This window comes from Haliaeetus leucocephalus, unplaced genomic scaffold, assembly GCF_000737465.1.
Source record: "Haliaeetus leucocephalus isolate CR32 unplaced genomic scaffold, Haliaeetus_leucocephalus-4.0 Scaffold417, whole genome shotgun sequence".
Classification (NCBI taxonomy): domain Eukaryota; kingdom Metazoa; phylum Chordata; class Aves; order Accipitriformes; family Accipitridae; genus Haliaeetus; species Haliaeetus leucocephalus.
Genome location: NW_010972853.1, coordinates 239,079 through 253,091, shown reverse-complemented (window position 1 = coordinate 253,091; position 14,013 = coordinate 239,079). Strand labels below are relative to the sequence as shown.

At 35.6% G+C, this 14,013-nt stretch overlaps 1 protein-coding gene across 4 annotated transcripts in view; it reads left to right on the top strand.

The window, feature by feature from the left end:
• PCNX (pecanex homolog (Drosophila)) overlaps positions 1 to 14,013 on the top strand; it is a 92,471-nt gene that overhangs the window by 51,150 nt on the left and 27,308 nt on the right. For all 4 annotated transcript variants that reach the window (XM_010574136.1, XM_010574135.1, XM_010574133.1 and 1 more), the window contains 9 exons: positions 190 to 343; positions 1,084 to 1,116; positions 2,175 to 2,346; positions 5,834 to 5,944; positions 6,429 to 6,520; positions 7,791 to 7,900; positions 9,644 to 9,749; positions 11,519 to 11,611; positions 13,203 to 13,353. In XM_010574136.1, coding sequence (XP_010572438.1) covers positions 190 to 343; positions 1,084 to 1,116; positions 2,175 to 2,346; positions 5,834 to 5,944; positions 6,429 to 6,520; positions 7,791 to 7,900; positions 9,644 to 9,749; positions 11,519 to 11,611; positions 13,203 to 13,353 — 1,022 coding nt within the window. The remainder of the gene's footprint in view (positions 1 to 189; positions 344 to 1,083; positions 1,117 to 2,174; positions 2,347 to 5,833; positions 5,945 to 6,428; positions 6,521 to 7,790; positions 7,901 to 9,643; positions 9,750 to 11,518; positions 11,612 to 13,202; positions 13,354 to 14,013) is intronic.

The following is a 14,013-nucleotide window of genomic DNA, read 5'->3' as shown; positions in this document are numbered from 1 at the left end:
CTGGTAGCTCCTAGCTTTGCTAAAAGACAGTGTGCTAGGATAGTCTATGGAAGTTTAAATCTATTCTTAACTACTTTGTTACGAGCAGCATAACTCTTGTTAACTTCTGACCCTAACTGTTCCCTTGCAGCTTTTTCTAGACATAGTTAGCTTTTAATTTTTTTTTCCTCCCCTGTCTCTCCAATACAGGAATCGTGAGATCCTTGAAAACGTGTTAGCTGTCATCCTAGCTATTCTAGTTGCATTTCTGGGCTCTGTACTTCTTATAGAGGGCTTTTTCAAGGATATTTGGGTCTTCCAGTTCTGCCTGGTAATAGCCAGTTGTCAGTACTCACTATTGAAGGTATTTTAATTTCTATCTTAACTTTTTATAAACAATAGAAATAACTTTGGGTGTTGCAGGTTAGAGCTGTAAGTCAAAAAACGCATGTTTATTGTTTCAGAAGAAATGAGTAAACTTCAGCTTCATGGAAAGTTGAGTATATGGACATGCAAGGTCACTTCACTAGAATGGTTCTGCATATGTTTGTTAAACAACTCTTTATTTGTTGTTCTCGTGCACTTTTTGTTTTCCCAAAGAGGAGCACATTCTGACTGGTTGAAAACAGCCTACAAACTAAACTTGAAGCTTTTGTTTTGTGGTAGGGTTTTTTTTTGTGGATACACCTCAATGCATTCATATTAAGCAATTATATCTAAGCATATTTTTAGTCAGAATCTTAGTTTTTATTAGACAATTGTTAACAGTATCTTTGTAATTTAAGAATTACTTTATTTTCTTATAATTAGACTATTAGGGTGGAAATCAGATTTAAAATTAAAGCGCATAATACATTTTGTGTTTAACAAAAAAGGTAGAAGTTCTAAAAATGAGGTGTTTTTAAAAACTTTGGCTATAGACATATACTCTTTGAACAGATTTTATGGTTTAATACATTGTGCTATTTAAAGGCTGTAGAGTGGCATTGTAAAGTTAATTGTAGATATTATTAAAAGAACTTTAATCAAGAAAGTGTGGGTGAGGGGAGGTAAACAAACTTATCCATAGATTGGGTAACTTTCCTCTATCCATTTTGGTTTCAGAGTGTTCAGCCAGATTCTTCTTCCCCTCGACATGTAAGTCATGGGCATATGCCACTGTACTAACCCTGCAGATGTAGAGCTTCCACAGAGAATTGATCTTTTTGGTTTGATCTTTTCAGCATTTCTGTTAGGTACCTCCTCATAAGGCACAAGAGGCTTATGTTGTCTTAGTGTGTGAGGAGGGAACTGATACTATTATATTATCCCCCCCATATGTTTTGTTTGTATTCAGCAAATCATGTCCTCCCTGTTTTAAGCCTAGCTTTTGCTATAGAGCCATATCACAATAAGTTTTTTAATGAATCTTTAGTATTCAAGCAATTATACTGAGAAGTGTTCTTAATGTTATGATTTGCTATGCTGGTATGAACTGACGCAGTTTTGAGGTTCTATTCTGGTCTTGTAGATCATTCAGTTGATCTAGTGTGCACACAGCCTTGTTTTTTCACTCTATTAAGCTGAGTATGCAATGCTCTAGTGAGCATTAACATTTAAGTATGGAAATGTTAATGTGCTACTGTTGCACAATATATTTATATTCTGTTGTGCATCTGCTAGATTGCCAAGACAAAATATTTTTATGTCCTAAATAAGATATGAAAAAGCATTATTCCTCTGTAGCAAGTAATTAATATTATTTTAGGTAATAAGTTGTATGTTTTAATGAACACACAAATAAAGATGATTATTTTTTTCCCAGCAGGAGCAGTATCTGAGTAATAAACATTAATTGCGTTTTCTTCAAAATTAATATATTCTGTCTTGCTTATGAAGCCCAGGCAGAGTTTCTCTGGCATTTAGTATTACAAGAAAAATACTTTAAAAGTTAGAGGAGAATAAGGGTAAATATAGGTTAGTCTAACTTAATCTGTTGTGTTCTCATTATACCAAACCCACAAGAAAAAGACTTGTATCACTGCAAGGCAATGCATTAAGGATTTTATGAACAAAACTTAAGGATGTACTGTGGTGACAGTACACTAATTGATTAACAGTGATTAATTTTGGTTCTGAAATTATCTGTAACAGAAGAGTAACCATTACTTTTTCTGCTAATAATGAAACATGTTCTTTTTTCTTTTCTTTAACAGGGTCATAATCGTATCATAGCCTATAGTAGGCCTGTATATTTCTGTTTATGTTGTGGTCTTATTTGGCTGTTGGATTATGGCAGCAGAAACATATCTACAACAAGATTCAGGCTGTATGGAATGGCTTTCACCAACCCATTGCTGCTGCTTTCAGCCAGGGACTTAGTTATAGGTGAGTGGCTTTTTCATGGGTTTGAATTGTTTGCTTCACCACAGTGAAGCAAATGTTGGGGTTTTTTTTCCACTCTGCATCTTGTTATGACACTGTTGCATCATCACCTTCTAAATGCAGTTCATTTAGTTTCCTTTGGAAAGAGTAGTTTTAGTTTTGCTGAAGTTCATGGGAAAATTCCCCCCTTCTATAGCTTTGCTATAACAAACTGCAGAAGTGTCAGCTAATATGGTGTCACAGAAAAAAAAAATTAACTTTTTAATTATCTAGTATCAGTCCTCATCCCTGAACCTTCTGTTATTTCTTCTTAACTTGGACCTGGATATGCTACCCTGTGCTTGGACCTAGCTGCTCAGTAGTTAAAGAAATGTTTTGATTTGAACTCTTTCGTAGTCTCTAGAGGGGCTCGTGGCAAATGAGCAGGAGTTGTTTTAAATCAGGTTATTTGTGTTTAGCAATTAGGTAGAACAATCCAGACACAATTTTTAAAAACATTACAGACAGATTAAATCTTATTTAATGTGTGTCTTCTCAGAACAGGCCTATCAGCTGTACCAAAAATATAATTTTGGGCTGTACAAAGTACTTTGATTGTATTCGGAGCAGCACAGTGCATTCACAATACTGCTGGCATTTAACACCCCAACCCCCCAAAAAACCCAACCCCAAAAACCCCCAAACCTTTCCCCTGTTTACTTACAAAAGCTATTGAAAAATAGTAACAGCTACATAATCTCAGGCAGAGCCCATAGAAAGGCAAGGGAACGTAAACATTTGAAAATGATCTTATCATGGTAACTTTGTGCATATCCTTTAATGGAGCGAAGTTATTTGGGTGATCCTCTCTGGATCACCTCTTTGGAGGGGGAAGAAAATCTGTAAGAATTAATCTAAAATGAACACACTTGCTCTTCAGTTGTACCAAAATATCTGTGCATGGAAGACTACAGCAGTTAAATGTTATGACAGCATGCCTCCAGTTCTTGGACAGTCTTCTGTCCAAGAAAAGATTAAAACTTGGTCTTGGTTTTGATTCTTCTTTTTTCTTTTTTTAAAAATTTTTATTTTATTTTTGACTTTTCATTAATAAGAATTACTGGCTTCAGCATTTTGGGTATTAGTTTTTATTACTTGATTTTTAGGAACATCCTGAATTTCATACATCATACTGTTTTCCCCCTTTGACTTTCCGCTAGTAAATCTGTATTTAAATGTAAATGTCCAGTGGGAAAAGGTCTAAGTCACTTATTTATGAACAGAATATTGTCCAGGCATTTCCAAAAGTGCTTTTCTACAGATTCCATGGATCTAGTCATGCACTGGCATATATCTGTGATGGAAAAAGAAGTTAAGACAGCAGATATTTTTGACTCATTCAAGATAGAACTAGCTTCATTTCCCCTTGTTTATGCTTTGTCACTTTTGGAAGTCTTTTCTTCCCTTTCCTATCACCTTGAGTTGTTGCCATAATGTATACCCATAAGGTAATATGTGAATGTGTATGTAGGTGGTGTGTTGTATTGTGAAAGTGACCTACTTTTAAAAAGTACTTAAGAGTCTTTTCCAGTTTTAAAAAGACATGCTGGCATCTTCACCAGGCCCTCTCTGTTTTGGGATTAGCTTTTGAAATTTCTTAGTTCAAGAGTCCTGAATGCTTTTAGACACTTAAGTTTTACTGTTCTTCTCAGGTATCTTGCACCAGCTTATGTGGTTTATATTTCTTAGCAGTTCTACCAATAACATTCATGTTGCCAGAACAGCTCTTGCTTTAAAAAAAACACAACCAACACCCCCCCCACCCCCCCCAAAAAAAAACCAACCAAAAAAAACCCCAAACCTGCCCTACACATACACCCTTGCCTTTGGAGCAACTCTTAATGTTGCTGAAGCACTGTTTCAAAAACCTTTTGTGTATCGCAAAGCAAGCTGACTTCTAGCAAACATACTTTGTTAGCATAAAGTAAAAATCTCAGCTGCCTTTTTTTCCCATTCCCAGGCATAGCTACTAGAATAACACAGGTGCAGGGCAAGGCAAACTTTGTGTTTAGATAACATAATTTCTGTGTCCTTGCCAACAGACAAGTAAGGACTGGTATAACTTATTTATTGTTATTGATCAATTGGTCTAAAACTGTTCCACATTTATAACAATTATTTTCTGTTTTCACCTAGGTGGTCCCCATTAGAGAGCAATTCTTTTACGGACTTTAAAAGCCATCAGAAATGTTGGCTTTTTGTTGGAATACTCTTTATAAATTGTGTATTCCCAGATCTGTTTTGTAATTTTGTTTTCAATGGACCCAAGACAGTTCAACTTACAGGCCTTTCATGAATCAACTTTTTTAACCTGTCAGTGAGAGAACACTTTATTGTTTGCCTCCTATGTAGACTTCCTTGAGTAATAATTTGAGTTGAAGGTTTGACTTGAGAATTCTGGAAAATATTTTCTTTAGGTCCTAAGTATCTGGTCCTTAGTCTTATATGTCCTAATTTGTATCAGTAAAAAGATGCAGATCTCAATGTTTTTCCCAAGCCCTGAACCTACATGTTTTTTAAACAACATTTAGTTATTTAACTTCACCAATGAGTAGCAAAAAAAAAATCAGATTCTCAGTGCCTGTCTCACTGTAGATATTTCTAATGTGATATCCTTTAGTATCCTATGAAGTTAGAAACTTAAATTTGAGACTTGTGATTCTTTACAGGATACTTTAAAATTGGCTTCTTTTGGTCTTCTGATATGCTGCTGCTTGTGAATTACATCTGAACTACTTGACAGTTGTGTAGAAGATTATTTCTGCATCTTTTATTCCTTCAAATGGAAAGTACATGATATGTATGGGTTGGGACATACCATCCTCTGTATTAAAATTAAGTGGCATTCATATATCTTTGCATTCTTAAGTCCTGTAACTTGCAGAGGTTTTAATAGTTCATATGGTTACCAATTTTTGTTTAAAAAAAAAAAAGTCATTTAGGATCAGAACTTTTCAGAAGTGGTGCAGGAAAATGAGTGAAATTGTGAGATGTTACTAGTGGCAAAAAAAATCAGAGGTGAAATGCTTGGCCTCTCTTACATCAGTGTGGCTGGTGTTAGCTTGTTCTTGTAACTCCAGACAGGCAGTTTAGGCTCAGATAAGCCTCATTCACAATGAGTGAAAACTTAGAAATCTTCTAATCTGTAAACACTCTTGGCTGATCTTTGCTAAATAAAAATGGGAAGCCTGAATTTGCCTGTGTCCATTTCTACAGTGATTAAAATGGAAGTGCAAGAAATCTTCTGACTATTGGTCTATGTAACCTCTATATTCAGTCTGTTCTGAGTCACTGAAGTAGAGATTTACATAATGGATGTTTTCCTTGGAAATAAGAGTAGAAATACTTCAGTGATGTTGAGTTCAATGGTGTGTGTGATACTCTGGAACTTAAACTGTACCATGCTATGTTTTTCATATTCACCACTTTCAACTATTTTTTTCCTCCGTAGTGTTTACGCTATGTTTCCCTATAGTATTCTTCATTGGTCTCCTGCCTCAGGTGAATACATTTGTGATGTATCTCTGTGAACAGCTGGATATTCATGTCTTTGGTGGCAATGGTGAGTGTTTCTTATGTCAGTGGCAAAAACATTAGATTAGGAGCAGCCATCAGATTAGTAGGCTAGTTAAAAATTTAGTGATTAAACTATTTGTATTCCTACCCTCTAAACATAGAATACTAATTGTATTTTTAAAAAGGCACAAGGTCTTCTGATTGATTATTGAGAAATAAAATTACTGTCCTAGTAAGTCTGTCAAAAAGTATACTTTCTTCCTTGACTAGTTTCTGTTGCAGTTGTTAACCATTCCCATGGTAATGCTGTTGAATAAATAAGGTAAATAAAGCCACATAAAATGCTTTTTTCAAAAAACTTTTATAGGGGAAAATACAAGTAGTTGCTGTGGGTTGGATTTCTTTTTTTTATATCAGAGGGGTGTGGTGGCTAGGGGGCTGATATCTTTCTTGAACAATCTGAAGTATTTTGTATTCTAACCTAATTAGATAGCGCTGTTTAATTTTTCTTTCTTTTCTGTGATATTCAGCTACCACAAGCCTGCTTGCAGCACTTTACAGTTTTATCTGTAGTATTGTGGCAGTAGCATTGTTGTATGGACTGTGCTATGGTGCCCTGAAGGTGAGCAAAATTTTAGACACAGCATACATTAATATTTTGGGGTTTGTTCTCTGCTTCTTTGTATCTTATTAAATATGCAGAAAATGAATTAGAAATATTAGTCTGATTTGGTAGGGTTTTATACTTGCTCAACTGTGATGTCAATAAAGGAGATGCAATGCAGGAACAAAGCAGATATTTTGCTTTTAAAAGGTGTATGATTTGTGCCTGCACTAACAGGCTATTTTTTTTTTGGCCAAAACTACATGGCATTTACCATCAGTTCTGTTCTACATGGGTTCTTGAAAAAAATTATGTAAGTGGCTTGTTTCTAGGACAGTCTTCATGTATTGGTTTGTTAACCTCTCAAAATGGCTCACGTGAGCATTTTTTCCAGTGCTGCAAACCAGAAATAGTCCTTTTCAAATTAATCTTTATTTGAAAAGAAACCAGGAAATAGTTTATAGTGTCAAAGTGAAGATGTGTGCTTATCTAAAAGGTAGAGTTAGCTGGCAAAGGGCGGGGAAAAAAGAAACCAACCCCAAAACCAACAGCTTTTCCTTCCTTGAAATGCTATTCTGTTTGAAAACAGTGTGGTGGTGGTGGTGCTGTTTGTTGGTTTCAGGTGTCTGTCAATAATCACATGCTCTCAGTTCACAATTAATTGTAGCATGAGTGCCTTCCAACTCTGAGTTGACTGGCTTTTTTCACTCTGAGTAAAATGTTGCTAGAGGAAATGCTCCGATGATGCTATGGCCCACAGAACATCATTAGCTTTCTGTGAATTTGTAGATTTGTCTCATGAGCCTTTTGTAAAAACATCTGTTCAAGATAAACAAGCTTTAGCAAAGATCACTGTCTCATCTTTGCAGATCCAGTACAGATCATGAAAACAAAAACGAAGCCACTGGTTTAATCTGAATCCAGCACATTAGAAAAAAATAAATCTGAGTAAAAATGTATGTAACTTTCAAAAATAAAAAGTGACTAAGTGCAACTCTAAGAACCTGTGGCCTCAAGGAATGCAGGAAATTCTTCGTAAGGGTTATGAAAACTGATGACTGTTTAATAATTAAGATGGTGTAGGCTTAAGGGATGTACACTATGTTAGTTTCTGATCAGTAGTTAGACATAGCACAAAAATATTGTTCAATATTTACCTAAAAGTCCTGTTTCATTTTTGTGGAATAGTAGTTAACTTTTCAATTCTCTTACTATGATGTACATAATTCTTGTATGTCAGATAAGTGTTACACTGTCTCCTTTATTAACATTTCATTTCTGTCTCTAGGATTCTTGGGATGGGCAGCATATTCCAGTTCTCTTCTCCATATTTTGTGGTTTGTTAGTGGCAATATCGTATCATCTCAGCAGACAAAGTAGTGACCCTTCTGTACTTTTGTAAGTGACTCAGTTTGTGTCCCTACCCCAAGGAAGAAGCAAGTTGCAAGGGAATATTATAAATGTTAGATATTAGTACCATTTGAACTGGTAGTCACTAGCGTTATCAAAAATAGTGTGGTGTTGGTTCAGTAGCTAAAGAGAAATTCTCAGATTTTGCACCCAGTTGCTCCTCAAACAAGAACCTTTCTTTGTGACTTCTGGCAAATCACTTACATGCCAAAATCTGATTTAACTGCTTGCTGATGTTCTCCAGAATACCAGTCAGGTGCCATCTTTCTGCTGGTGCATTTGCTGAATGATGTGCACCCATTCAGTATTTAAAGAGGTGCTCAAAGCACTAGTTTAAACTGAAGCCCACATGGATTTTTCTTAACTGTTTTTCTCACTTAATTCGTTACTGTGGTCTTATCTTGAATGTACACTCAAAGCACTTGTTCAAATAATTTCATCTTGGATGCAAAACAATAAGGTTCTGTTTTGGTGATGAGCATTCCCATCTAGCATGGGGAAACATGTATTCACATTGCTATTCTGAGTTGAGTATTGGTCTGATGAGAGTATTTCTGATTCAGTTAATAATTATGTGTGTAAAACAAGATAGTTCCAGTAGGAGAAACACCTCCCACAGAATAGCCAATAGAGGCTTAGTCACATAACTGGATTAGGCAGAGCTTGAACTTGGATTTAAATTTAGCCATAATGTTGGATGAATTTGATAAGCAGTAGTCAGGGGTAAATAGTGAGGGGCCTCTTCTGTGAACAGGGAGATTAATGATTCGTGAGTGTTCACACAGAAGGAAAATTCTTACCTTTGGGTTGACAACTAAACCTTGTCCTGTTACTCTTAGTTCAGATGACTTTACTCAGTTGGTATGAGGTCCTTGTCCCTAGATCCCTGTTCTTTTGTTCTTTCCAAGTGCTATAGCCTGGATGCTTATGTTTGCCCTGCAGGTTCAACTATTTCGCCAGATATGGCACAGTTAAGCATTGCAATACATTGCAGTATGTAATTGCAAGTACATCTTTGAAGATCTAGGGCTCATTCTGTAGTTAGCTTCCTGTCCATAAAAAGAAATAATACATATTTCTGTACTACATAGCATATTGTAAGAAAAATCACATTGAGGGGTTGTGAGATGCTTAGGTATGGCTAGCAGTGCTGCATATGGTCTTCTAAAAGCTTATATATCTAAGTTGTTCAGGCTTTAGTACCAGCAAGGTCTGCTAAGAATTTAGTAGTTTGGTCAGCGTAGCTAGTTCATGAATTAATCAGGGTAGTATAGATTTTTTTTGTTGTTGCTGTTGAAGTTTGAATTAAACCAAGGAATTATTGGTTTTCTAATTGGTGTTGACAAATAGACCACTTCTAAATTTTGCACCAAGTTACATTTCTGTTCAGTTATTTATGAACTAAAGGTTTGTTTCATGAGTACTAAGAAGTCCACTTAAAATTCAGTATTTGTTCAGTTACTCCTGTTGGTACTGGAGAAACTGCTGTTTGAACAACGTCTGGCTACTTGTCTTTAATGGTGGTCATTGGGTGCAACCAGAGAACTAATTCTTTTAAGAAGTTGAGATCTCATCTTTGTAAACTTGCTCAGCCATGTGAAAGCACTAATATGCCAGGATTATTTTTTTCTTGTAAACGTCTTGTAATAGAACTTTTGACTTGGTTATTCTTCTAAAACCACATAGAACAATACTTGCTTTTCAGTGGGTTCTTTTTTGTCTGTCTTTAAGCTCTTTAGTGCAATCAAAATTTTTTCCTAATTCTGAAGACAAAAACCCTGAGGATCCTCTGTCTGAAGTAAAAGATCCTTTACCTGAAAAGCTTAGAAATTCTGTGGTAAGTAAGCTTTTTAAATTTTTTAATTCATTCTAAGCATTTACTTTATCTTGGTTTGTATAGCATCAATCTGGATCTTACTTAGCTCACAACACTTGTTAATTACCATGGTGTTGATTAGAATAGATATATCAGAGTTTTTCATTTAAATCTGTGTATGAACCAATGTACTACACTAAGAGTATAATGCTTATATTGCAATTTGAGTTATATAAAAGGAGGCATGCGAGAGAATTGGAATTCCCTAGTGAATTCAGTGAAGTATCATTGAGGATTTTCTTCTAGCTCATATTGATAATAATAAATGATACTTGCTTTTGTGCAGAAGTTAGTGGGAAAGAGTTAATGGTGGCAAAACTATATTAACTCAGTATTTCTAGTAATTGTGAGCAATAGCTTTGTGGGTGCTGTTCCAGAAGCAGAAAATAAATGGTGGGAAGTGGCGTGGGTTTTTTTGTGGTTGGTTTGGTTTGGTGTTTTGTTCTAGGGGGTTTTTTTGTTGTGGTTTTTTTAAAGAGCAAATGTAACCTGTTCCGTTTACTTTAGTACATACTTCAAATGTTTAGTACAAATTCACTCTAAATATTTATGAAAGTAATAATAATTAAACATTATTCGTTTTCATACAGTGGAGCAGTAAGTAAAAGACTTAAGAAGCTTAGTATGTTTAACTTGTACAAAAGAAGGTTGAACATTCATTTAACCTTGTGTAGGGCATGGCTGTAGGGGAATAACTGTATGGATGGGTTTCTCCTAGTACAGCAGGCAAAAGTGTGACAAGGTACAGTGTGTGGAAACTGCAAGTAAATATTTAGAGCAGAGAAACTGCAGTTCTTTTAATGCTTAACAGGAGAGAAATGACCATAGGAGCTGCAAGCTCCTCTTTAGTTCTCAGTGTTGTTAGTCACCAAGGGGGCAGGGGAGCTGAGGATTATGATATAATCTTTCTTTCAGTATTTTCTAAATTGGGACTTACTGATTTAAAAAAAAAAAAATTGTATCCCAAGAAGTTAAGACCTTGCAGCAATAATTGCTGTGTGTAATTATTTGGCCGATTTTGGAGTAGTTAATCCTTTAATGATTTTCTGGGCTGAAAATATTAACACTATATTTACAGAGTGGGAACAGGTCTAAACTTGGGAGACTTGAGTTGTAGTGGCCTTAAGTACATATTGCCCCCTTGTGACTGAGTCTGGTGTTACTTGTTTTGTTGGTTTGTTTGTTTGTCATGAACAGCTTGTCTTCATTTTTTAGGCGTAATGGAAAATTCAAACTCATTCCTCGGGGTTGTTCCAAAGCTGTTCTTTACCCTTTTGCAAAGGAGAGGGAAAAAAAGGTTGAAGAGCCTAGTTGTTCCTCCTGGTTGTTAGCTCTGTCTAGGCATCTGTCTTCCAGAGCGCTTAATTGTCCGATAGTCTAAGCAATTGTTAAATCATAAATGGGAAATTCAGTTAGCCCTTCCAGCTCTTTTCAGTGCTGTAGGGGGCTGCTTATACACTCTCACAGTCCAGAATGAGAGAGAGAATATATTGGGTATATTAATTTTTCCTGCCCCACTTTGAGTATGCATCTTTCCACTTAACTCATTTGAACTAGTGCTCTTAGCCATAAGATTTATGTTGTGAAATTTCTGATAACTTCAATGGAAGTAATTAACACTGGCATGATTTGAAAATCTTTAATCAGTGTTACTGCTGATGGGCATTAACAATCTGAAGAGGACAACTGAAGCTGGCATTTTCTAAGATTATTTTATTTTGACTCCCCAGAGTGAACGACTGCAGTCTGACCTGATTGTGTGTATAGTCATTGGTGTACTCTATTTTGCAATTCACGTCAGTACAGTATTTACAGTTTTACAGGTAAGGTGTTCCATCATGTTTGCCATGTGTCTTCTATATACAAATCCTCTAATGTGATATAGTGCTTATTCTGGTATTGCACCAAGTCTCCTGACTAGTTTTAGGTGGTCATTAAATATGTAGTGTGGCAAGTACATGATGTGAAGATCTTCACATTCCAGTTTTATGTGTCCAAAAGCTCCTCTTCCCCTGCTCTTTCCTAGTTTCTTCTTACATTCTGGATTTTTATTTTAGTTTCTTAACACAAAAATGCCTGCTTTTCCTTCATCTATCTCAGCTAAATAGCATCAGGAACATTTTGGAGTAATTGGAAAAATGAAACTTTAAAAAAAAAAAGTTTAAAAGGTTTGATTCTTAAAGACTAGGGGGCTGAACCTTGACTAAGCAATTGCATGCTAGTATGGCTGTTTGTAGGCTATAGTATGGGGAGTACCCCTTTACTGGAATTGTTACTTACAGGACTTCAAAGAGCCTTTGAGTTTCAAGGTTTTTACTTGTCAATGTATCTACTATTACTGTTTTGGATACTTTTAATGTGCATATGTATGACTCCTGCTAGATCACGATGACATGGGACTAGATCCTATGCTTTAATTTGTTTAAGCAAAGGCATTTGCCTAGAGAGTTGCAGTTATTGAATTTCTTCTTTTGGTATTCCTGTAATGGAACCATTGGTTAGCTTATGAACAGCTGTATATAAGGCAAATGAAAGTTTCTTGCATGTATTTCAGAAGGATTTTACCCTTTCATTGCTGCCTACAGTTAAAGAAAGAAAATAAATTTTAAAAGCATATTTGTTTAGGTAGCTTCTGGTTTTCAGGTGAAGTGTCCTACTTAAGCAGGTGTACTAGTTATTTCTAAAGAAAATATCTCTTCTATTGTATGGCTGGACTTCAGCAGCACTCTGGAATGTTGCTTTGTCCCATGTTTGAGAAACTTGACTATATGTTCTTCACCAGTTGCATAGTTCGATAGGCTTAGGCTTCACAGAATTTCTGAACCAAGAGTTTATAACAAGGTAATGCAATCCTAATTTTGCTATGACATATCTAGAAATTTAGAGAAAATTTTAGCATATTTGAAAGCATTACTGTGAAATCCAGTCTTTGTACTATGTTAATGTAGTAGTATTTTGTGACTTTTGTGGAAGGGTTTTGGTCTTGGTGGGAGGCTTCTTACCTTCTTCTCAAGAGAATATAAGATTAATGATTTTTTTCATTATGCTTATATCTCCTTTTATCCAGCAGATGTAAATATAAATTGGGTTCAGCCTTCAGAGGATAATAGCTTTATCATTTATAAAGTGCAGATGGGTCAGAAGCAATGGACTATGAAGGCAGATTGGTGTAGTATTTTTACTTTAAAATACTTCTCAACTTAGTGAAAATTTGTTAGAAACAGATGGTTTGTTCTCTCACAGGCATTTCTTGTTTGATCTTAAAGTTGGGAGTATAGCTTATAATGAAGAAATACATTCCCAACTTACTACTATAGTAGGACCTGCCTAGATGCTGGAAAAGGTATTACATCATTAGTGTACGATTTTGTTTATATAGACACAAACCTTAATTTCTTCAATTCTTCTTTTTAGCCTATTTTAAGTTATGTTCTCTATGCATTGGTGGGTACGGTAGGCTTTGTGACCCATTATGTTCTGCCTCAACTCCGAAAGCAACTTCCTTGGCATTGCTTTTCTCACCCGCTGCTGAAAACCAAGGAATACTATCAGTTTGAAGTCCGAAGTAAGTATCATTCAAGACACTTTTTTGAACTTGCTGTAGTTGCTGACCAACTTGTGTTACCTGTTGATACACTTAATCTCTTTTTTTTTTTGTTATTCTCACCACTGGAGTATTTAATGACATCTAATCTAGAAGTGTCTTAGTTTCTCAGTTCCTCATGCTTTGATTCTGTGACATTTTATGTATCTCTTAACTGATGATGGTAATAATATATTACCTGTGCTAACATTATCTCAGAGCAGTTCCATTAAAGCACAGTCTTCAAAATCTTAAGTTGCAAAGCTTGTGCTAATGATTGCCTTAATAGTTTTGTATAAAGGTAGAATATGTTTCACTAGATATTTCTTCAAGATAGTAAGTTTTCAAATGTTTTAGAGGGTTAGGTATGATAAATGCTGTCAGAGATTTCATCTTGGCATGGATTTGATTTTTAATGGTATTGTAGTAGTACAAGTGGCCTACTAATGGAAAAACACGCTAAGGGACCAGTCTTGCTAGTTGACCTGTGTAGATACGCACTTGCACCTCGTGTTAAAGTCTGTGTTTCCATGAAATCTTTCCCTGGAGGCTGCAGAAGATATGAAGTTAGTTATACTGCTAAGTTTTCCACTATGGATAAATATAGTGGTAGGTTGTGGGGTCTCCACTGTTGGAATGTTT